General features: G+C 36.1%; 1 protein-coding gene across 5 annotated transcripts in view; it reads right to left on the bottom strand.

The window, feature by feature from the left end:
- The window catches only part of ESR1 (estrogen receptor 1), a 207075-nt gene that overhangs the window by 76546 nt on the left and 106122 nt on the right, over window positions 1–24407 (bottom strand). For all 5 annotated transcript variants that reach the window (XR_013928513.1, XM_080389694.1, XM_080389696.1 and 2 more), the window contains 2 exons: window positions 17466–17656; window positions 3658–3774 (listed from right to left, as the gene is read on the bottom strand). Coding sequence is in view for 4 of the 5 variants with exons in the window: in XM_080389694.1 (XP_080245820.1) it covers window positions 3658–3774; window positions 17466–17656 (308 nt within the window). In the remaining variant the exon portion in view is untranslated. The remainder of the gene's footprint in view (window positions 1–3657; window positions 3775–17465; window positions 17657–24407) is intronic.

The following is a 24407-nucleotide window of genomic DNA, read 5'->3' as shown; positions in this document are numbered from 1 at the left end:
GAAAGAAAGTGAACCATATGGACAAAATATAACTGCTATAAATTCTGCCTCAGATGCTGACTACATCAGATTCTAGCAGTCTATCTCAAAACAGCAGAGTAACAGATATAGAAGGAAACACAAACATAAGAGCAGAGAAAGAAAACAACTTTTCAGTACTGAAAGAAGTTTGTAAAAGGTGAAAGAACAGTGGGACCAAAAAACCCCCATAAAACTTACCCAGAAACTCATAAATAAATGTTCCTACAGCTTAGCTCAAGCCACTTGAAGGCTGCATTTTTTCTGAATGAAGCCCCAAAAACGTATTTCAGTTGTGTTCACTTTATTAAAGATAATATATGTGAACTTTTTTATGCTGCATCAAGTGACCTCCTATGAGAAAAACCTAGCAACCATAGCTTATGAACTACGTTTAAAATTAACCAGACTTTTAATGAAAATTTTATCTAGCTTCCCCCATGTTTGCTGAAACTCAATAATTAGTATCAACTATTGTTAAGAAGTTAATTGACAGACAAGTCACAAGTTAGTTGCTTTGACAATTAAGAAACCTCAGCTAATTCAGTGTAGAAGGAAAGCAGATTATATTTAGAGAAAAGTTACAGCTGCTTTACACTATGAATAAAAGGTATATAATCATAAACAAATTGTGGAAATAGATATAGAAGTGAGATATGACACAACTAAATATTTCTCAAATATATGATAGAATTAATGACTTTAAACAAGGCAAATCCTTCAATATGGACAAAAGGAGATAATTTAAATTAAAAGATTCAATCAAGAGAACAATGAACTATTAGAGAAAACTGAGGACCTTGCGTTAACCACAGCACAAGTGACTCAAATACGTTGAAGTGTTATAAGAGATCTATTAAAATAGAAAAGCTTAAGAGATCTCCTCAGAGAAAAGGAAAAAATAACCAAAAATATTTTAAAACATTTTAAAGTTAACACTTTAAAAGTTAACCAAATGGCATACCTAGAATATTCACTTAACCTTTATCTTCATCTGAGAGAAATGTAAAAATTATCGAGTATTACTAAAGATAAGGTCTCTTTCTCCCACAGTTATGTGGACAATATGGGATTGGTAATGACTCCTGCAGAACCTTGAACGCTATACTTTATCCTACATTAACTTCACCTTTCTTGAACACTTCATCTGCAGGCATCCCATATTTATAACCTGCAACTGAGGGATCTTGAGAAATTTTCCCCAGACTTCATAAAATAAATATTCTCAAACCCTTGCCTGTGAACCAGTGATGGACTTCAGTGTATTATGAGTGGTCTTATAGCAGCAGGCAGAATTTATGCATCTGATCTCCTTGTTTGTAAATGGTAACCTGAGTTAGAATAAAACCAAAAAAAAAACCAAAACCCCACAACACTGACTATTTTTGAACTGCTGATTGTTGTAGTGACTGTAGAAATCTAAACAACATTGCAAAAGGAAAGGATGAAATCCACAGAACTTTCCTGAAGTGAGAACCACCATATGAAATAAAAATTCTAGAACATCTAGAAAGAAATTTTTTATAAAATTGCAGTCTTTTTTTGGATTTCTTTAGTCTACAGAATGCTAATTGAGAATACTGTGCAATATCTATGTCATTGGAACATTTATGTATGGGGCACAGTGAAAAACATAATGCAACATGTATCTTAGAGAATAGAAGTGAAAAACATCAAAACGGTACAGGGGATCATTAACTAAATACATATGAGCATAAATAGGTGGAAATATACCTAATGAAAGATGTAGTATCATCAACATAAAACATAATGATGCACCTTAGCTATGATTTGCCATATGTACAACGGTCAAAGCTAAATGTCCATGGCAAATTTTTGTATGGAATTTCCTGATTTTAGTTTGCTTTATCTGAAACTTTAACTTCTTTGGACCATAACTGTGATACTAATTATGATCATTTTACTTCAAAGATTTCTAGCCATATGCACCATGATGTTAAGACAGAAATAAAATAAAAAAACCCTGCATCCATAAACTAAACCTTATGAAAAAAAACCCCAACTACTGCCTTTAAGTACTAGAACTAAAAAGTTTTGACACCTTCCTCCTGCTTGCATCCCAAAGCTGAGATTAACATCATTCTCAGCTCTTGTTTAATCCTTGAGTTAAGGAAAATGCAGATTCAACCTCAAAGAGCAGCAACAACTGGCTAGATTTCATTTACCCTTTTCCCTTTACTCTTTCTCCCAAGATTCCCAGACTTAGCCTGCCTTGACCTTGACTGGACTTACAAACAATCCTTTGTTGTGGGAAGGATAAACATGATGAGCTACTTTCTTTTGCCCCAGATTTTTTGTGGAATAAGTAAACATTAGGTGTGCCAGAGAAAGGGACAACCAATCTCTAATTCAACAATTAGCTCCTTTCACACATAAGGTATGGGCTCTAATCTTTTCTCTTGTGAACACTTAACCAGTTTGCTGAACTTTCCTATAGAAATAAGTTTCAATAGAGCTAGTGTTTACCCTTCATTAATAAAAGCAATATGATAATTTCAATACGCTACAAAAAGGTTTTCTTCTGCTTTAAAGAGAATTTGAAACTTTACGGTCTCTTGTTCATAAACATTCTTAATTCTCAGCAGCTGGGCTTTTTCAAAAGTGTTAAAAATAGCTAACTTCTATCTGCTTTTGACAAACATAATGTACCGTAACATAAAGGAGAAAGGCAGGTATCAGGATTTATCCAAAGTATGTTACAAAACAACTCTTCACCTAAGAACACACCGTAGCAATTGTTCAATATTGTCACATATTTCTATTTTTTCCTTCAAAAGTGTATATAAATAAAGTAATTTTGTGGTATTCTACTTCATCCTAAATATTCAGTGTCTGATTCTTCTTCTTTGGCATCATTATTACACATGTATGTTTCAAGAAAATGACATTTAGCTCAGTTTTTATAAAATGAGTGATTCTTTAGTATTTTTGAGTGAAATTAATTGACATATAAAATATGTGTACAGTACTGGAATAGAGGAATTGACTTCCAGAATTCACAGAACAAGTATTACATATTCAGAAATTTATTTGAATTAATATGGACTAATCTGAGGCTAACAGTGCTTTCTACACTGAACTGCAAAATGTTACAAAATCTTGAGTTAAGTTTCATTCATCATGATCTGGTATCTACCACAAGACACCAAAAAAATATGAATTAAAAATATTACCAGAAGAATCCTAATTCATTGAAGTCAATGCTGCTATTAATTTTCATGAAAATTTGGGCAAGATTGATAAAATGGTATTTGGGAGAGTTTGGGGGTTTAGTTAATTACTCTTTGATTTAATACAGGGGTCCTCAAACTTTTTAAACAGGGGGCTAGCACATGAAGTGGCAGGCAGTCATCTGTGGCTGCTTGGTTTCCCCCCTTCAAACCCTGGCGGGGGGGGTGGGGTGCAGGGGGTGTCTGTAAATACCGGGGGCTGGATTGATGACCCTGGGGGGCCGTATCTGGCCTGTGGGCCGTAGTTTGAGGACCCGTGATTTAATACAATTCAGCTTAATAAAATTAGTTCTTTCTTCCTTTAGGAACCATATCAGTTCTCCAATGAAGTTAAAAACCAGGAAGGCAGACACCAGTGCTGAGGATTTGTTGAGCGCTCTGTACGTACCGCCTTTCATCATTCCCACTTCATAGCATTTTCTTAGTCGGCAAGCCTGGCAACTCTTTCTTCTGTTCTTGTCAATGGTGCACTGGTTAGTAGCAGGACACATGTAGTCATTGTGCCCTGTAAAACCAGAAGGAAAGTAAGGACACAGTTACACACAACAGAAGTCCTTATAATACTCTTGGTTTTCATTGAGTATCTAGTACAGCATCTAACATCTCAGGCAGAAGATAGGGTTACCATCACAATGTATCACAAAAATATTGATACGGACAGTGAAACTAACATCTATTCACAATACATTTAATCACATCTATTCACAATATATTTGTTCACAATTTCTTTAAAAGTACTATTGAAAACACAAATTGTAACTTCTGTAGAATAATTAAAATAATGAACAATTAAAGCAGTCACAAAAGAGAATAGATTGATATGAACAAGTCCCTTGACTTCATTGATCTTAGCCTGAGAAATACAATGCCATCTGGTCCATGTGCTTGTGTTGATGCTTAACCAATAAGACCGCTCAAAATGGCTAGAGGTTTATAAAATTAAAAAGGCCTATGCATAGAACATTTTTTTTTTTAATATCTACCACTATCTGGGGCAATTATGAAACAAACAAAAACTACATGAAATAAAAGTAACAACCAATAATTAATTATGCCTCAGGGATAAATCAGTCTCTAATTCCAATTGCATATCTAATGATATATGCAAAAACATTTTGTCATGACAAATTCTTAAATTACCATATGCTGCAACCAAGTTTGGTACTGGTACCTTTGCTTTCAGAGGTCTACTTCCTTATTTATTACCCTGTACATCTCAATTGTCATTACAAACATTTTCAGCATACAAACATATTATTTCAGGAATAAATGTATTAAATTTATTACTGCCAACAAGTCTCTATTCCAAATTTCTTTTAAAACATGTGTGCTTAAACCTGCTACAAAATTACTTCCCAACCATAAATGATGTTTACTTAGGAAAAAAAAGACTATCCAAAACGATGTTGTTGGTGCTCTGTATTCATCTAAAACCAACTAAGTACAGCACACAATGAAACAATTTTACTGCAGAACTGTTTGTTCTTTCTTTCAGGTCAAAGGATCAGCTTGAGGTAGAGTAAGGTGGAGGTTTGACAGAGGCCTTGGTCTTATCAAATCATCTATCCTTGACTAGAAATTAGAAAATAGAGTAAAAATTACTATCATGTTACACCAGGAACATCTGGTCTCTAATGCTACATAACTGGAATCCAATCAAAATAAGCAGCCAAACTATAAACTTTTTAATATGGTGGCAGCTGACTACACATTGTCTCAAATGAACAGAATTATTACTTTTTTAGCTCTACTTGACAGAACAATATAGTACTGGAAAAATCTGAATCCACAGTTTGTTTCAGGACCAAGGTGAAAAGGTAGAAGAGAAATACTACCTCAACCACAGCACAAAAGAGCATTTTAATTTTCAGTTCCTTTGTTTGGATACAGACTGTTCTATACCTGATTCAAAAGATTTCACATGTAAGGAAAAAAATATCGTGTCAGAAAGAAAACAGCCTCAATCTCACAAAAATGCAATATCTACAGGGAAAAGGAGCAAAAAGGGAAAGCCATGTTTTTAAGAAACTGCACTTCTATTAGGTCACACTAAGCAGCAAAAGATTGTAGCACCTGACCTCAATCACCAGCCTGGTTTTATATACCTGGCTCTGAAATAGCATGAAAGCCAGACACAAAACTTTAATTATTCTTTTTCAAAACAAAGACTTGGACAGAGTATCTGATCTTCTTCATAATGAAAACAAAAGGTCAATTCACAAAAGGAGTGAGCACAAGCTCTGAATTCAGCAAATGATTCAGAACATCATTTAGCTGTCTGTAAAATAAGCAGATAAATGTTCCCACTCAGGTCAAAGTTGAACATATGCTTACCACACTGGCTGATGCTCATAAGGTTCAGCTCTCAAAAAAAAAAAAGAAAGGGTGACAGTATGCAAAAATAAAAAAATCAAGTGAAATCAATATCAGCAGGGCAACCATCCGTTTTCACAGTGCTTATGTGGGAAACAACCTTTTGTTCTGCTCTCAGCCTAGATTTCCTTATTCAAACTACAAGCATCAGGGGACAGGCATTTGGTTTGTATAACAGTACAGAAAATAGTCATATATGTGATAGAGCTACAGTTCCTACTGAAACTAACATGATTCATATTATCATATTTTTACATTGAAAAGTTTTATCTTAAGTATACACTGTAAAGGTTAGCATAATTAGTGTGTTTTCATGTGTGTGACCAGCACCTTAGATGATCCATTTTTCTTTCAAAGTGTTTGACAGACTTCACAGAATAAAACCTGTAAAGTTTAGAGTGCACAAAACAGAAGATCTGAATGTGAGTGGTGTACTTTTTCAGGTTATGAATGCCATAGCAATGTCATTGTTTAGACTTCATATTTGCTGTAAATCTAGGAAGAAGACAATGCATTTAATATTTCTCATATTTTTTTTGTTTATTTTAACCAGCATGCCTTCAGGGGACTGGAAAAGATGTAATCAATCAGAAAAAAATATTTTATAATTAGACTATACAATAGAAATAATTAACAAATTAATCAGAGAAGAAGAAAGAAACAAAGTGAAGAAGAGAGGCAGGAACCTTTCCAGCTTCTCCACAATACCCTCTGATTTCAAGTATTCAATCACATGAAGTGAGGAAGGAAATTTCCTTGGCAAGGCACAGACACAGGCAAGGGCAGTCTGGCTTTGGGTGGCATGGAAGGGAAAAGGTAGAAGACCAGAGCTAAGGAATAGGTAACACGCAAAGACAAGTTTTATTTTAAAGTGAAATAGTGTAACTCAATAATTCTGCTGTAAAGTGAATTGTCTTTTAATTATTCTACCTTTTATTTTATCCTTAAAGCTCACCTCTTTACAAAGCTGATTCTGGACAATCTGAGTTATTAGAAGGGATTTCTCACTGGTAGGAATCATCGGCATGAAAGTGGACACATCAGCAGGTGCCCAGCTGCCCTGCACTTTGTTTTCATGGTGTTCAAACAGCAATAGATGCTACAAGAGAGGCTAATTAATCCATTTGGGTAGTTGGTATTACAGGAGTACCAAGAGGAAGAAAGGTCTTCAGTGATCACTGATACTCATAAAAGGAAGCATGTGCCACTTGGACTCTGTGGTCGTTGGGTTTTTTTAAATAAATTCTCAGATGACCTGTGCAAAATTAAAGGCAGTGAGTTTAATAGGGCAGACCCCTAGTTTTAATCCCCCACTATGTATGACTTGTACTGCCATGGACTACAAAGGAAGAGTTTAAAGGAGCTATTGAGGAGCTTGAGGAGGAGTGGTGTGTTTTTCTTACGATATCTCACACACTGTAGATTTTAAAACAGTAAAAACAACGTCAAATATTTTTATAGCACTTTGTTACATGCTAATATCTTTCCAGAAAAGGGTGCAAAGTTCTGGATCTTTTCTCAAAGCACTAATTTTAGATGTGACAATCTGTATGCCAATGACCAATGGTAGAGGGGGAAAGGAGAAGGAAGCAAAGATGACAATGGCTGAAATAAGGATGATTTTGAGTTTATTCTAATGCAGCCTGCCATAATCAAAGCTTTCTCTTAAAGCACATACAGTCTGACTTTCTTTTGTCACCATGAGTCATGTTCAGAGACTTATTGCTATCATTCCAAGGGTTCTGAAGATAGCTATGATGTATGCACATGCCTGAATCAGAGTGCACAGATGACTTATCTGTGAGGGCTTCAGCCAGCAAAAAAAATCCATATTTCTTTGAAGTTAAGTTTAAGCAGAATGTTTAAGCATCTCTGTACTTCTATCAAGTAGTCCCAGCATAGTACATATGGTTAAAATTAGACGCACACTTGAGTATTTCATGGAATCGCAGCTTTTAAGAACTCAGTTCATTTTGTCCTTGAGCAGCAAGGATGAAAACTGGGGTCATATTAATATATGAAGGGCAGTTAACATAACACAGCAATATTTTTTTCTTAAATCTGTAAATTGTTGTGATATTATATTCCAATAACTATCAAGATTATCTTGAGGGAATGATTAGTATAAGCATTATAGAATTTGTACAAAATTCTTTACCTATCTGCATAAGGCATCTGCCATGTTAGCCATTACCTGTGGAAGCACCAGGACCTTCTATGATCTTATTCTGACAGTTAAATTAGCAGAATTTTGTACATGTAGGTGAAGGGAAGGCTAGAGTGTAGACTTTATCTACACCGTAAGGAGCCAAGCAAGTGACAAGTGGGAAGCCTGCAGACAAAAACTGAAATCTTGGAAAGAACAGCCTCAACAGCAAGTGAAAAGTTTTCATAAACAACAACAAAAAAAAATAGCACCTGGACATTGCATATGCTAACCCAGTATGAACAAATGTTGAAACTAAAATAAAAAGTTATACCAACTTAATTTTAAGTTAAAGTGCCCCGAAACCACACTGATTGTTTTTAAAATCTCACTGTTTCCTAACAGGTTTCGCAAGAGAGCAGAAGGTTAAGTTTAATTTCATTAAAAGAACAGACACTCAAATTCATAGCTTGAGTACTCTCAGACAAGGTCTTTGCATTTGGAACTTCAGTTCTTACAGCAACTACCCAGCACTGCTGAGAAGATCAATCATTTTCTGTGTTTAAACTAACAAGACATTGCTACATGTGACAGTAAGGAGAAGGGCCTACAAGATTGTAAATATACTTCCTTTTGCATCTAGTGAGGAAGTCCACCTTCTGTGCATAACACAGAAAGAAAGATCACAGAACCACTGAATGGTAAGAAAGGAGGAAAAGCTAAAATCTATATACTCTGTATTATGTCCTTCAGCTGTGTCAGGTAGCTCCCACATTGAGTGTTCACCTTCTCGTGGAATCTTGCCTTCATGTATAGCTTGAATTAACTTCTCATGTGAACAGTGCTAAATTATTATGATACCGACTTTTCCTTTAACCTTTCCATACACTATTTCAGCTAACAGGAAAAATGAAGAATGAGAATGGGCATTACATGAGGATACTAAACATGATGTCATCTCACCAGTTTAATAATGCATGAACATATATGCTGAAAAAGGGTGATTGTAAAAAGTGAAATATTTAACTTTATAAATATATAAATATAAAAATATATTTTCTACTCCAGCAGTTGATTTCAAAGTTTTTATTATTGGCCTTAGTCCTAAAATTTCCAATTGGTGTTTCATCTGCTATTTCAAGATTATGATATCATGTACAAAGTCTACTTCTACCCCAATTCCATTCCCGTCTTTTTAGACAAGGTAACAAAATAGGAAGTATATTTTCTCCTTATGAAAAATAAAAAAAGACACCAATCCAGATCCCAGACTCTACAAAATCTGGCAAGGAACATGACATCTAGTTTCTGTTTCCCTGTCTGATAAATCATAATTGTTTTAAATCCTTGGCACATGATTAAACCAACAGCTGTGTTAAAGGGAAAACTCCCACAATGTATTACTCACAACCATCTCAGTATGATCCCTCCAGAGACAAAAAGCATTTTCAGAGAGAGTCATAGGCAAGCCATGGCTGTCTTATTCCCATAGACTTTCAATGAAATCTCATATTTTTAGTTTATTTGAGCTAAAATGGGAAGGGGTGGAATTCTACTACAGAAAATTCCCACATATAATATAAAGAAGCCAAAAAGTTAAAAATATTGCAAATTACTCTCGTGCACTTAAAATCCAATCTATTGTTAGCAACAACAAAATTAATATAACTCTATTTTTATTCCAGGTATAACATCAGATTTTGGATTGTGATGGGACCTATTGAATAAGTTTAGCTTGCTTATTTTATATTTGGATCTTTGGTACCCTTTTTGGTATCTTGGTTTCTAGCATCATAAAGTTTGCGATGAGCTGTAACGTATTTATCCTCAGAGCACCCCTATAAAGAAAGTTCTGGTATTTCTATTTTTGGGGGGCAGGGAGGGGGGTAGGCTGGAGGAACAAAACGGAACACAAGATTCTCACTGCTCAGAGCATGCAGTGGACATGGACATTTCTAAGCACAATGAGTTTTCTTCATTGAAGTCTGTGAAACTGAAACTGCAGTACAGTCAATTCCTGGTTTGTTAAATTATTATACTAAACTTTAACATCAGTGTTTTGACAAAAAGCCACTTTTCTGCCTATATACTACTTTCTCTCATGCCAAGCAAAACCTAGTTATGCTCTTCTTTAATTTACCGATACATTTTTGTGCTCCTTGGTTTGCTTTTTTATACTCTTAACATCATGTATGCTCTGTAGAAGGTTCATCCATTTTATAACCAGAAGGGTCAACAAAGATAATTCAGTCTGTTGTCCTGCATATCTCTAACCACAGAGAGGAGAATAACTGTGTGACCCATAACAAATGAACTCCAACTATTTAAAAAATTTGTGACTAAATTAAATCAAATATTTGAGAGAAATACATACCCTTATTCAAAGAATTCTGAAAATTAGATATTTACTACTTCAGTTACTAAATAATACCAGCAGTTAATTGCTATGCTAGCTTTTTTATAGTAACTCTGAAATAACATACATACTTCAATAAAGTGTGTTATTAGTCTCCTTTTGGAAATAAATGATGTCAAAGATTACTTCATGCACTTCCAATACATTTGTCATTTTAGTCACCCTACACAGTTCTCTCTAGTTTGATTTCCACTTTTCAGAAGTGACAGCAAAGGACAACTTAACCTACAGAAGTCTGAAACTTTGTGGGAGTGAAACTTATGGAGCCAGTTTAAATTAATAAACCACCTGAATAAAAAGAGGTTACTAAAATATCTTTCCCTTCACACTCTGTAAAACCAAGTGGAACAGTTAAGCACTTTCCTGCTGGACAAACAAACATGTTCTCTTGTAATTTGTAAAGGTAAAGCTCTTTTTTTTTTTTTTTCCCCCATGTGAATATTTTGAATATCTGACAGACTTAGCCCTGAGTTAGAAATAATGTGAGTTTCCAAATGAAATATTCACTAAATACTTGCAAGACAAAATACTGTTGAAGTTTTTTTGTTGCTTGATATAGCACAACAATCATATTGCAGATGAAGTAAAACACTGTTAGAGCTAATAATACAGGATAAATTAAGTATGATTTCTAAGGGCTAGAGTTTTTTCTAGGAGACAGAAAAAGCTTTGGAGTTGGCAGGGGAAGAACCAGTGGCCATTTATGAAATCAGGTAACAATCAGTGAGTGTTGTCTACTTTCTGAAGTGTGCTACCCAGCTTCAGAAAGTTTTTCAGCATTGCCTGGGGTGACATTTCATATGTCAGCTAGGAAAATATAGTTTAGATGATTTCAGAAAACCAGTCTCAGGGAAGAACTATCAAAGTTCAGTGTTCCAATGGAAGCTGATATTGAATAAGGCTCTGTAGTGTTTCTCCTGGATCCAGTTCTATATAGCATTTTCCTCACTAACAGGTAATGGACTGAAGTATTTATTTTATTAAATGTTATTCATTTGTAGATGACATTTATATGTGTTAGAAGACCAGACTACTCTGCTAGTCAGACAGAAATAGATCTGAAATAAATGGCAGGAGTCTACAGGATAAGAATTCTAAATTATCTTGGCAAACTGGAGATAGCACATGGGAAAAAACAGCACAAAAGTGAGGACCAGAACAAACCACTACATTAAAATAAGAATAATCAGATGCACAAACCTAGATGGGAAAGAAGTGGTTTCTTCTCTAGAAAAGAATTTTTGAGTTAATTCTGTGTTACACACTGATTATGAGTGAACAGTGTCATGTTTTTGTAAATAAGGCAAGCATTACAGTGTGATGAATGTAGACAAATACACCAGCTGGGCTTGTAAGATAATCCTATTGCTCTGTTCAGTAGCTGTAAAACATCACATAAAAGGAAAATGTGCTTCAAGACAAAAAGAAAACAGGACAAAGTGGAGAATCTCCAACACAGATCAACTAGAAGATTAGAAGTCTAGAAAAAAATATAAGAAAAGCTTGATAAACTGTTTTTCTTCAGGGTAGATAAAGCAGCATAATTTAATACTATTTTTTTTTAAAGTGTGATAGCAATCTTCCATGCTTTAAAGGCTATTGCAAATGGAAAGAGAATGGCATGATAGACAGGAAAATAAGCAATGAGTTTAACCTGCAGGAAGGAAGATTCAAATTTCACCGTGGCCTTCAGAGACAGGGAAAATAAAATATTGGATCATGCCACAGGTTTTTAAGAGGCAGTTCAAACAACATATGTAAGGAATTGGCAACAATTGATCCTATCACAGGACAAAAAGATGGACTAGGGCTCTGGGTCTGCTGCAGCCCTATGATTTTCCTAGATCATGAAAAATAAGGAAATATCTTGGATGTGAACATCTCAAGTCACCGCCACATCCATGCATGCAGCACTTAAAACTTGCTGGAAAAGTACCACATTCAAAATTGGCTTACTAGGAAAAGAGATATATTGACTCTTGCCTTTCAGTAACACACGCTTCTGAAACAGGATCACCACCTATCAGACTGCTGATATTAAAAATGCACATTTGGGGACAACAATAAGAGTTATGTGCTTAACTCAAGGGACTCTACAGAAAAACTACTAAAAAACACCAAAATAAATCAAAAGAAGTTTCAGAAGAACCTGGCTGACCATGGGCTCTTAGAGCAGTTCCAGTGATGGCTAAACTCTGGTGAACTTTCCAAACACACCTTTTCTAGCCTTTGAACTTCCAACAGCCACCTACCTCTCAAACTGGAATAGTGTGCTTTCCCCCCTGAGACTAGATACTGGTCTGCAGCCCCCTGTTCGTTGGCTGTGATTACCTCTGCTAGTTTTACTTAGGTTAACATTTTGTAGTTTTGCTCTTTCTGCTGACAACTCATACAATCCCTGTATGAGCAGTCTTATTATAGGGAGTTTCTGTCCTCTTGGCTGCCGAATTTGTGCAGCATTTGTAGTTGTTATCAAACAGATTACAAAAATACCATGAAAACAGAAGACAATAATGGAAAGTTGAAGGGAAGATCTCAGAAACCTCCCAAATTGACAATATTGAAATTACTGCACTGCAACATTACCTAAACACCCAATTATTAGACATGTTTTACCAGTGAAATTCTCTCCAACTCAGATGAAAATACATATATATTAACAACCCCTCCTAGCATTGTTTGAATTACATACTTTCAACAAAGTACAGCTCTATCACTGTGAAGTTAAAACAATTGATAACACGTAGAGTTGACTGCCAAAACTCTCCTACTTGATGGTCAGAAGGTATAACTGTTAAATAAAATCCATATTCAAGCCACACATATAAAATACTTCCCAGCTTCAAGAATTCCTGCACTTTGGAGATCACTATATCTCTGTGATCAAGACATTAATGGCAGGCCTCTGGAATCCCTCAACACAGCTATTAATCCATTCTCAGATGCCAACCTGTTCTTGCTGGACTGGTTCTGTCTCCCATCATGCAGTAATTCTTAAGTGAATATTTGTGAAATATCCCAGATTTTTGTCTGAGTATACAGCTGTGAGAAAAGGCAGAGAAGGTGCACCTGTAAAACATCAGAAGGGCATATGAGGGAGGCAGGGAAATAAAACTGGGGATTTCTAAAGTACTTCAGCAATTCTGAGATCAGGATACCCTCAATATAAGGAGCTACCCTTCATTTGTTTTGAATGCCTTGTGCTTTCACTGAGGATTCTCAGCCCCGCACTTGTAGGCATTTGTTGGATGTCTGTCAGAGGTGGTATGATGGTACAAGTAAATCCTTCCTGTCCTGTACCCTTTGGTGGCTAGCCAAAAGCCAAGAGAATTAGAAGGAGGGGGAAAGGATTTGTGAGTCGTAAGGGCATTTTTAATTTGTAAATGGTATTTGTAAAGCTGATGTTGAAATACTTCATCCAATTCTGGCATCCAAACTTTACAGATACTATTATGGGTGTGGGGGGATCATGAAAGGTGCAAAAACAAAGGACTCAGAAGACAGAAATATATACCGCAGAGGATTGAAACATTTTAGTTCATCTAAGATATCAAGAACTTCCCACAGGACAGAGATACTATATACTAACTCTGGTTCATGGATGTGATGTAAAACCCAAAGTAATATAAATAAGAAAGGTAATTTTTTAGCAGATTGGAGAACAAATCATTAAAATAAGCAGTCATTGTAAGAAAACTCTTGAGCTCACAGATCAAGGCTGGGCATCATCTTCTAAAAGGCTGACCTCCATCGTTACCAGGATTTGTACACAGAGAGCATATAAAGTTTATATTGATAAAAGACCAGACTTAATGATCTAATGGCCCTCCTTGGTCTTAAAATCCATAAATATTTCAGTAGAGAAGTACAGTGTACCGTGATGTGACTGCTTGTTATGCTTCTGGATTCAAGTCAGCTGAGCAAGTACACTCCTGAAGGCTACATATGCTGGCCAAAGAGTAAAGTACTCTTCTATCACCAAGCAACACAGTGTTCTTGGTGTCATATGATTTTTCTCTCACATGAAACATTATACATTAATATCAGTCTGCACAAAGTTTTCTCAAAACAAGGTCCCAAATCACTTTTGGGACATACACTAACAAAACAGATTGACATGGGCAGTTTCAGGAGGCAGCTGAGATTTTACACCAACCATCTGTTATTTAAACAAAATTGAGCAGTTGCACATATTGAGAGACAGTTACTAACTCAGATTGCCTTTTAAGCTTTAACTGTTTGACAGCAAAGAAAAACAACTTAGCATTTAAAATTCACAAAATATTTCCAGCTCCCCTGGATAAAAATGAAGCTACCCATCTCTGCCTCAGGTAAGGTCCAATGCAGATGTGAGTTTTCACAAAATTTAAGTAGATACTTAAGCAAGCAAGCATAGATACCTCAGATATCACTGAGAACAGATACACAGGGAGGAAACAGATTACCCCATACAGCTTGTTCACATCTGTACTCACTTTTTCTGGTGGTTCTATTAAAAATCATATAGAATGTTTGACTAATATCTATCAAAACCATCAAACTTCCTTACAGCAATTCTCCTATCAAGTCTCTGATGAGAAGCATAAAAATGGCCTATCATCTCTGCATCTATATAGGTATTGGGAAATACAGGATAGCAAAGCACAAAAGTAGCATAGTTCTCTTGCATTTAAAGAAAGACACACTATAAACAGCAAAAAAGAAGTTTGTGCTGAAAGCATTCTGTGTTACTTTTGTTTATACAAACCAGTCCTGTGTACCTCAATACAGCTTAATCATCTGATTCCCAGGAAACTTTTGTTCCTTTTTTTAGGAATGCATATAATATATACAATGCAGATATAATAATATGTAGTCCACATATTCTTCTACACATACACCTACACATTAGTAGTATTCATTCCTAGATATTTAATCACAAGCTATTTAACATTATTATTATCTGCAAGGTAAATAGCAGGTTTTCTTATGTATTCTCAATCTAAATATTACTGTCATTTTCATAAATTGAACACGTGTTCAATAAGAACATATGATTACTAAGGTAGACATCTCTTCCAGATCCAGTAGAAAATTCCAAAAAATCCCTTAGTTCATCAGGACTGGGCACTATGACTTTAAAAGTTCTTTAGAGGACTTTTGATACCATCTGTGATCAAGTGATCACAATTCTCTCATGAGTACTGATATTCTTGAATACTTTCTTGATATTAGTGGATGTCATTTTCTATGGCAGATGTTAACCACAGAAGAGGTGGATCAACTGGAGAAAGTACAGAGGAGTTTAACAAATGGGATGAGAAAGCTAGAAAGCATGTTCTACTAGAAAGAAGTGGGTTTGTTTAGTCTAAAAAAGAGAAGACTGAGGAAAGATATGATAACAGTCTTCAACTATGTAAAAGGTTGTTGTAATAAGCCTTCTTCATGCCCACAAGGAGTAGGGCAAGAAGCAATGGGCTTAAATTAAAGCAAATACAATTTAGAGATCAAGAAAGGCATTTTATGGAACACTGGAAACTTAAGATATAAATTTTTAAATACTACCTACTTAAAAATTATGTTAAGTATACAAATGTAGCAAGAACTAAATTTACTAATTAGTATGTACTGTATTACAAATAGATAACAGATGCATTGTGGAGGACCATAACATTTGTCCACTTGGAGACTAGGGCAAAACCACCCAAGTGCTGACTGCAGAACCATGGAAGTCATCAAGACAGTAAGATTCATTTTTTCTTCCATAGTGGCCAAAGGCTGAAGATCTGTGCTATGCAATTACTTGATAACTAACTCTTACTGTTGCTTAAGAATATTTAATTTTCCACTTTCTTGTTGACTTAGTTCAGTTCACATACAAGAAGAGGATATCAAAATTCTAATTTTGGTCAGAGGAACTCAAAATGAAAAATAATGAAAAGCACGCGGTAAGGGAGCTGTTTTCCCTACATCACAAGTTTAAGTAAATTATTCTGACGTTAAAAGCATTTCACCCTTTCTCCCTCCAGTGTTGCTTATTATTAACATCTGGCCTTAACCACTTTCTTTTCTAAAAATCATTTTGATGAGTCTGGAAAAGCAGAAATACAAGTAACTATTAACTAAACACCGACATTCAAATCATTTCATCAATGTCTACCACGCAGCCAATATTTCATTTTTTCCTTTAAGGTGGGGAAAATTCTGAACTGAATGCTGGAAGTCTTATTTAACTCACCTCAGTGTTAGTCATCCAACAAAACAGGCAATAATCACACCTTACGATGAGGTAAGAACTGTTCCTCACCATGTTTACTTCAAAAAAGGAGTGACAGGAAATTTTGTGCCTATATATCACCTGGTGATTTGAAAGGCTGTAGAAATCTAACTAAAGCATAGTGCTTTATTAGTTTTCTGCTTGGAAAGGAATAAAACTCACTTTATTTTCTTCTCAAAAATAAGGCTTAGACACTGAACAGTACCTGTGTTTTCAGTACAATCATACTCACTTCTTACTCACTTTAAGAGATGTTGAAAAAAGCAAAAAAATATCCATTCCACAGAGTGATGGCCATTTAAAGCAAGAATTGTTTCAGTCACAGGAATTAACGCTGTTTCTGTTAGATGCCCTTTACTCCACTGGACACCTCGCACAGTACATTTTTAGCCATGACAAGACTGCAAACTGAACTATTCTGTGTATAATTAAAAGCCCTGTTTTGCTGACAGATACATCTGATACTTCATCAAAGAAACATTCCTTTTCAATATTGCTTCTCAAAAGACATCTCACATCTTCAAAGAATTGAGATTTGGATTGAACCATCTTGCTAATGAAGCACTAAATTTAGTAAATCAGTTGACATAAATTCGTCATCATCTGACAGGGAATTCTCAAAAAAAAAAAACACCCAACTGTTTTGTATAAAAACTTAATCACAGAAAAGAAAGATACATTGCCTGAAAGAGGGGTCATCTTGATGCAATAGAGATTTTTAAATTACATTTCTCACTGCCTCTGTGGTCAGACATACCTAAAACCTAGGACAACATAGAGAAACTTTTCTTTCCCTTATTAATCTTGGACAATAAATTACACTGTATTTCTTACCTGCTGGAAGCATTCATCAACTAGAGCTAAAAAAATACATGGCAAAGCACAGCAGCTGTTAATGAAAACCCAATAAATGTCATTGTCCTGGGCTCAGGCTAAAATCCCAAGCAGCTTCACAGTTTCCTTAAGACTAAAGAGTACAGGGGTTTCACTTGAACACTTTATTACCTTGAATACTCCTTTTGAAAAAAGCTTTGCAGCCCTCACAAGACCAGACCCCATAATGGTAGCCTGAAGCGTAGTCGTTACAGACAGCACAGTACCGGGTCTCCTTGGTGGACTCCATGGACAGGGTCCCTTTCTCGTTGGTGCTGGACATCCTTTCCCGGATGCTGTGGCGCCTGGTATCAGAGCTTGGCCTGTTAATAGCAAAACAACAAACATCATTCTTTCAGCAAAGTTAAGGCTCATCCACTCCTACAGATTGTGAGAAAGAAAAGCAGATATAGTTCTGAAATGACAGATGGACAGAAAAATAATCTTTTATCACCCTCTGTCTTCTTCTAGTTGGAAAGGTGTAGAACGAGCAAGATAAAGGGGAATTTCTCACAAATCAATCTGGTGTTATTAGGTGTTGTATCATGAAAAATTAAGAAGTTATTTGATAGTCATAATTTTTCCTCAAGACATTACAAAGGAATACAAAAAAAAATCAGCATGTTTTTGTGTATCTGCTCCTGTACAAAGGGTTCAGCCTGACTGCAGTATCAGTAGGCAGTTTGAGAATCTGCAGCAAAAATCACTTAATGTTTGCACCTGAATTTGCAAGTTGCTTAAATTATTGACCAGGTTATTTTCAAGCATTATTGCCCAATTAGAGATGCAAACTTTCCTTACATTGTCAAAGACATAATAGTGCATAAAACAGTCTCTAGTCGCATTACAATACCACTTTAATAAAAAATAAGAAGTGGTTTTAACACAAGGAAAGTCAGAAGGTATTAAAAACTGTTGCTGAAGAATTTTCGTTCCAGTGACATACATGTTACTAGACATGTGCAACTCATATGTGCAGTATACTACTGAATGAAAACTGAATAAATCTATAATCTAAGTGGCAATGAATTAACATCTAGTCAATCTAGTGAGAGGTTATTATGGGTAGCTGCTGCAGGTGTGGTAAACAATATTCAAATAGATGAAAGCACATGGAACTACCAAGGGAACCAGAAATTAATTCTGGGATTGCTCCTGGAAGGCAAACAGCTCTTGCAAAACATGCTTTCCAGTAAGAAACTGCACAATTGTCCGGGAGACAAATACAATTGGGTGTGACAGCATCAGACAACCTAAGGCATGAAGAATCCTGCTGTTTACAGTAATTATCTACTTACCATGCATGTTTTAATTGCTGGTTAGTATAACAGGTGGCTTTTATCTCTCCAGAGTCCCAACATTTTCTCAAAGAAACTTATCCTGGTTTTGAGTCTAGGAGACCAGGGCGCTGTCTTTCAGATTTCTTCCTACATACCCAATTTTGCCATACTCCCTTCTTCAGCACAGCAAAACTTCCTTTGTTTTGATGAACTGAGGCATCTGGCACCAACAGCACCATCCTGTGCCAAACCAATACTCCCCAGCAGCTTTCTGATTACTCTACATGTGCTCAACCATCTGCTTTCATCTAGCCAAAGTTCTCAGACATCCCCTGCTGCAGTTCATCCCTATGCCCAAAACCTTTCTACCAGCCAAAGCCACCTGGACACTCTCAAACATGCCGCCAGTCACCCCCTCAATACTTTTTATATATAATTTCCATTCCCAAATATGATATATCTTCATTGAACGGTTTTGAATGGCTATCAGTTATTAGAGAAACATGAGGCTTCACCATGTTATATAGCAGAAACTGCTGCTGGCATCATTCAGGGAAACTGCATTTTTTTAAAAACCAAAGTTCTTTACCAAGCCTTATATACCAGCTAATTTTGAGCACTTATTTAAATAATTTTTGTTCCCTTGGGACCTGCACAAGACAGAAAAACTGCAAATGGCAAAGCATTGGTATGGCACAACTCTGGCTTTTTAGTGAAACAGGAAAACTGGAGAATGTCACAATTCTGACAACATGAGTTTAACAAACTAGGCAGAAAAAAAAATCCTTGTATATTTTAGATGCTACCACGTGAAAAGGTGAAAACAATATCATTGATAAATCATTATGGGCATAACATATTCTTAGTGTAATTACCCTTTCCAGCTCACCAAACCCAGGTAGCTCTTTTATTCTTCTCCAAGTCCTGAATCTGCCTTTGAATTTGCTTTATCCGAGTGCCTCATTTAATTGACTTCTTTTTTTCTACTGAACACTGATCAAAGCTGTCATTTCTTATCTTCTCCACCCTATTCTCCCCTGCCTGCAACTATCACCTAATCCATCCTCCCAGTATAACTTTTAACAAACCATGATGTGGCTTTTAAATAAACATATATTTTCAGGGGTATAGAACTACAAGAATGTTTAAAATATTTGAGTAAAATAGCAAGCAAGCAAATAACTGTCAATGTAATTTTAACAGCATTAGACTAGTCTGTTAGGTACACATAACCATCTAATAGATATTTAGAATTTTGGGGTTGTTTTTTCAAAACTGTTACAAATATACCTGTTATTGAAGGTAAGGTTCCCAAAATTATTTTCAGATCAATAGAACTAAAAATAAATTACAATTTTATAAAGCCTAACTTTCAAGTTATGTTTTTAAAAAACAGTAAAAGGAAAAAAAATCAGGTTCCAAAATGATTGCATATTTTTGCATGCTTGTCATAATTTTCCAACACCACACACACACACACTTACTAAAGCAATCCTAGTTTCCTAGTTGGATATAAAAGAAAACACTTCAACTAATAAGTAAAACTCAAATAGAGTAAAGAAATACCAAAAAGGATCAGTCATCACCCAGCCCAGAAAAATTAAATTTTAATCTTTTCAGAATATTTATCTTCACTCAGATCAAGACTAGGTTCACAAATATTTTTTTATTAAAATTTTATTTAAGAATAAGAAAAAAATATTGAAAAATAGCCTGGAGGAGGGGGGAAAAAAACCAACCTTTTTCTATCTAGAATAGACAAGAACTCTCATAAAAAATGTACTCTCCAAAGAAAATAAGATGCATAGATACTAACAAGGAAGATGCAGTAAAGAGGGACATCTTTTGCCATGCTGCTTGTGGGAAAACTGAGTCCATCCTCAGTCACACAAAGCCACTTTTTCAGGGGGAGGCTGCAGGCAGCAGCAGTGAGACAGCATGCTCCCTCTAAGCACACGCAGGATCCACAGTGCAAGGGATCACAGAGAGACAGGGCAGCAATGCCACTGCTCACTCCTGCCCATAATGCCCATGCATTTCATATTTGACTTAGGCCACCATTCCTTTCCTGCACACAAACTTGTTACATTGAAAGAGCACTATAAATCTGTTAACAGAGACCTTCACAAAGCAAAATGAATCTAAAGATGGTCTTTGCTGGCTTCCCACCCCCAAAATCAGTGCCACTTGAGCATCGCTTGAACAAGGTTTTGTGAACTGGCCTTGCAGAGTCATCACATTCAGGCTCTTGTGAACCACAGTGGGAAGCACACTAGAATACCCCTAGCCCCATCCTTCTCTGAAATAATATCCTGCCACCTCTTTTCATTTATACAATGAAAATGAAAGACGGTAGTAAATAAACTCTAGTATGTATTAGAGGAGGTGAGGAGTAAATCTTTTTGAGAAAAGAATATCCCAATAACACAGAGCTTGCAAATCAAAATAACATCTAAATCAAAATAATGGAAATCAGCTGCTAGTTAGTGCACATCACAGACCACTGATGCTGTGTCCTGACAAAAAATAACAGTCTGTTCTTCACCCAGCTTTCAGTTAGGTTTCAAGGGTTAGCCTTCTGGAGAACATAATGCAATAACGTAACCCAACTTTAATAACTGTGGCAAGATCATCATTCCTAAAATACAATTACAGAACCCTTTCAACAATTTTCTTTGTAATCTATGCTAATTATAACAACAACACCAAAAACAAAACAAAAAAAAAGACCAAAAGTTCTGTCAACTAAGTTTACAAAAGAGAAACACAAATCAAAAGAAAAGAAAACCCCAGATAAAGCCCTCCCTCCAAGACCCACACCAAAACAGAACAAATTAGAAAGCAAAAAACCCTCAGAATTTACTGCTCATTTCCAAATGTAATAACATAGCAGACATAAAATGGAAAGTGTTTTGAAACCTACAGAGCAGAAGAAACTTGTCTTCCACACTCACTTTCATGTTTTTCCACCTATGTCGCACTGAGACTGCTCTTCAATAGATCTGTTAGCAAACAAGACACCTCTGCTTTAAACATTCACTCATCACCTGTAACTCTGAATCAGCATAGAGATCATTAACCCCATGTTGACTGTAAGGTGAAAAGAATGCTTACATGAAGGAATTGTGGGTTTATAATATAAACTCAGGGTTTTATATCACGGTAATCTGACTGTCAGGCAGCATGAATTTAGGAAACCCACATTACAAATCCACCCAACAGCAAGATAAGGCCCACTTTACAACAACCCCAGCTTTATCTGAAATAAAGAGATTTCATAGGTAGTTCTTAAGGGAAAAGTCATTTAAGCAGTCAAAGGAGACACCTTAAAAAATTCTAGTTTTCTGATTTTACTTTCATACAAGAAACTTTAATTTGCAGCTGTTAAATCTTTCTTACCAGAATGGATGGAAGTTCACAGTGTAAAAAGCCTCAAAACTGATGGCCATTTCAAAAGCAGTCAACATCTAGCACAAATGCTTTTCCACACATCGGACTTATAACACCATTATATTGTTCAATATGAAATTATCTAACTTGCTGTTAGTATGTGATTTACTACATGGGGCAAAATATTTATGAAAGATTATTTGGACAGAATTAGGTCCTTGAAAATACTTAAAAGACATCTCAAGGAGAAGTACTGCAACAAGAATGACAAAGTATAAAAATAAACAGAAAATTGCCAAGTACATTAAGCACCTCAAAACTGTACTCTCAGAAAGCTCCAATGAATCTGAACAACAACAAAAAAAAAACCATAAGCCATCCAAATTAAAATGTTGGCTTAAAACAAATATCCCAAAATGCCTAGGGTTGTAATTAAGCTAAATACAACTTGACGATGAAGAGACACAGTCTTACACAGAGCTGTATATCAGACAGAATCACAGGATATTTTAGGATAGATGGGACCTTGGGAGGTGACCCCATGCCGAGGCAGCATTGGCACAAGACAGGCTACAGCAATGAGGGTGCATTCCAACAACGGGACCAGAAGCCTTGGCTGATCCTCCGCCGGTGATGAAGATCAGCTGGGGCTCACCCTGGGCCTGATTGTGAGTGATTCCCTATCTATGGCTCTGAGCACATTTCTCTCACTCTCTTCCTCCCCAAAACAGAATGGTTTTGTCTATGCTACCAAGGGAGAGGGACCCTTGCAGAGCTTCTGCTGGAACCATGCCCCAATAGAGGATTAGTCAGCCAAACCAAACTGCACCTGAGAGCGTGAAGCTATTAAGCAGTGAGAGCCATCCTGCTGGTGTTTGCACCCATGCCCTGGCCTTATTTAGGTAACTAAAAATACATGCAGGCCTTTCTTGCCCCGCTATCCTTAGTTTACTCCCTGATCATCAGCAAGTTAATGTCTGGCTGCAGCATTAAAAACGATAGTAATAAGCATTTCCCTTACACAGCAATAATGCCCCTTGCATCTTAGTGCCTACCTCACTAAATGTGATACTTAAGTTCATCTACAATTTCTATATGGGATAAATACAGATGTAAAAGTTTGATACTCCTGGGTGAAAAGAAGCTGTAGGCTGAGAAGGAGCTGCCTGTAATTCAGATCTCTAAATGGCTTTCCACCAGGGGAAATACAGAGTGCAACCAGAAAGGCCACCAGAGCAGAACTGTACAGCACCTTCCTTCCCACCTGTGACAGCAATGCCGGAGGAGACCTTCATGCTAGAGAAATCTCCCCTGGTCACTTCATATTCCCTTCATGGGTTTGGCTCATATCTCCCCTTCTCCTTCAGGATGAGTGCAGGGACACCTAAACAGAATTACCTATGTAGAAGACCCTAAGCTAGTGCAGTGAATGGACAAGGTGAAGAAATAATTGACATAAAGGAATGAGGAGAAGCAATGTAAAGGACTACTTTAAAAATAACAGAAGATACATGTGAAGGCCAACTAAGAAAAAAAATTTGCAAGGAAACCAACTGAAAGCAGGACAGGTTTTAGTGCAGCAAAAAGGAAAAAAGGATAACTGACATGAGAGAAATTTAAGAAAAATATTAAAAGAAATGAAGTCATATGAAAGTTGAATAATAAAATAATCCTAAAATATTGACAGTATTTTACAATGTCTCAGAAAATGTATTTTATAGTCAGAAGACTCTGGGATGTTTTCTTTAGAACTAGAATAAAATACAATTTTATGTGGTAAGTAAAGTAGAATAACTTGGGAAAAATAACCCAGTATTGACCAAGAAATGGTAGTGTTGAGGACAGGCTCTGTCAACATAAGAACAAAAGTTTATCTTCTTAGGTCACCAAAAGTTCTTATCCAACATGAAATTAAACATTTCTTTTGGCACTAGTTCTATCATCTTCCTCCATCCTTAACTCTGGTTAATTTTAAAATGGGTGATTTAAATAATACATTTAGATATGTCAAAATTAAACCATGCCATGTGTGAAGAAAAATCTCAGAATCTCAGAATCATCTAGGTTGGAAGAGATCTCTTGAGATCATCTAGTCCAACCCGCTGCTCAAGCAGGGTATTCTAGAGCAGGTTGCCTGGGCCCACATCCAGTACAGTTTTGCATTTCTCCAAGAATGGTGACTGAAAAAACCTCTGTCAGTGCTTGGTCACTGCCACAGTAAAAGAATGTTTTCTTATGTTCAGGTAGAAATAGGTATATTTTAATTTGTGCCTTTGATACTATTTTTTTTTTTCTGCAAGGGTACCTTGCTGGCTCATGTTCAGCTTGCTGGTCACCAGGAACACAAGGTCCCTTTCTGCAAGGTTACTTGCCAGCTAATTGGGCCCTAGCATGTACTGGTGCC

The sequence above is a fragment of the Falco punctatus genome, assembly GCF_963210335.1.
Source record: "Falco punctatus genome assembly, chromosome: 5".
NCBI classification, from domain to species: Eukaryota; Metazoa; Chordata; class Aves; order Falconiformes; family Falconidae; genus Falco; species Falco punctatus.
Note: the sequence above shows the minus strand (reverse complement) of the source record. Positions and strands in the feature narration are given on the sequence as shown.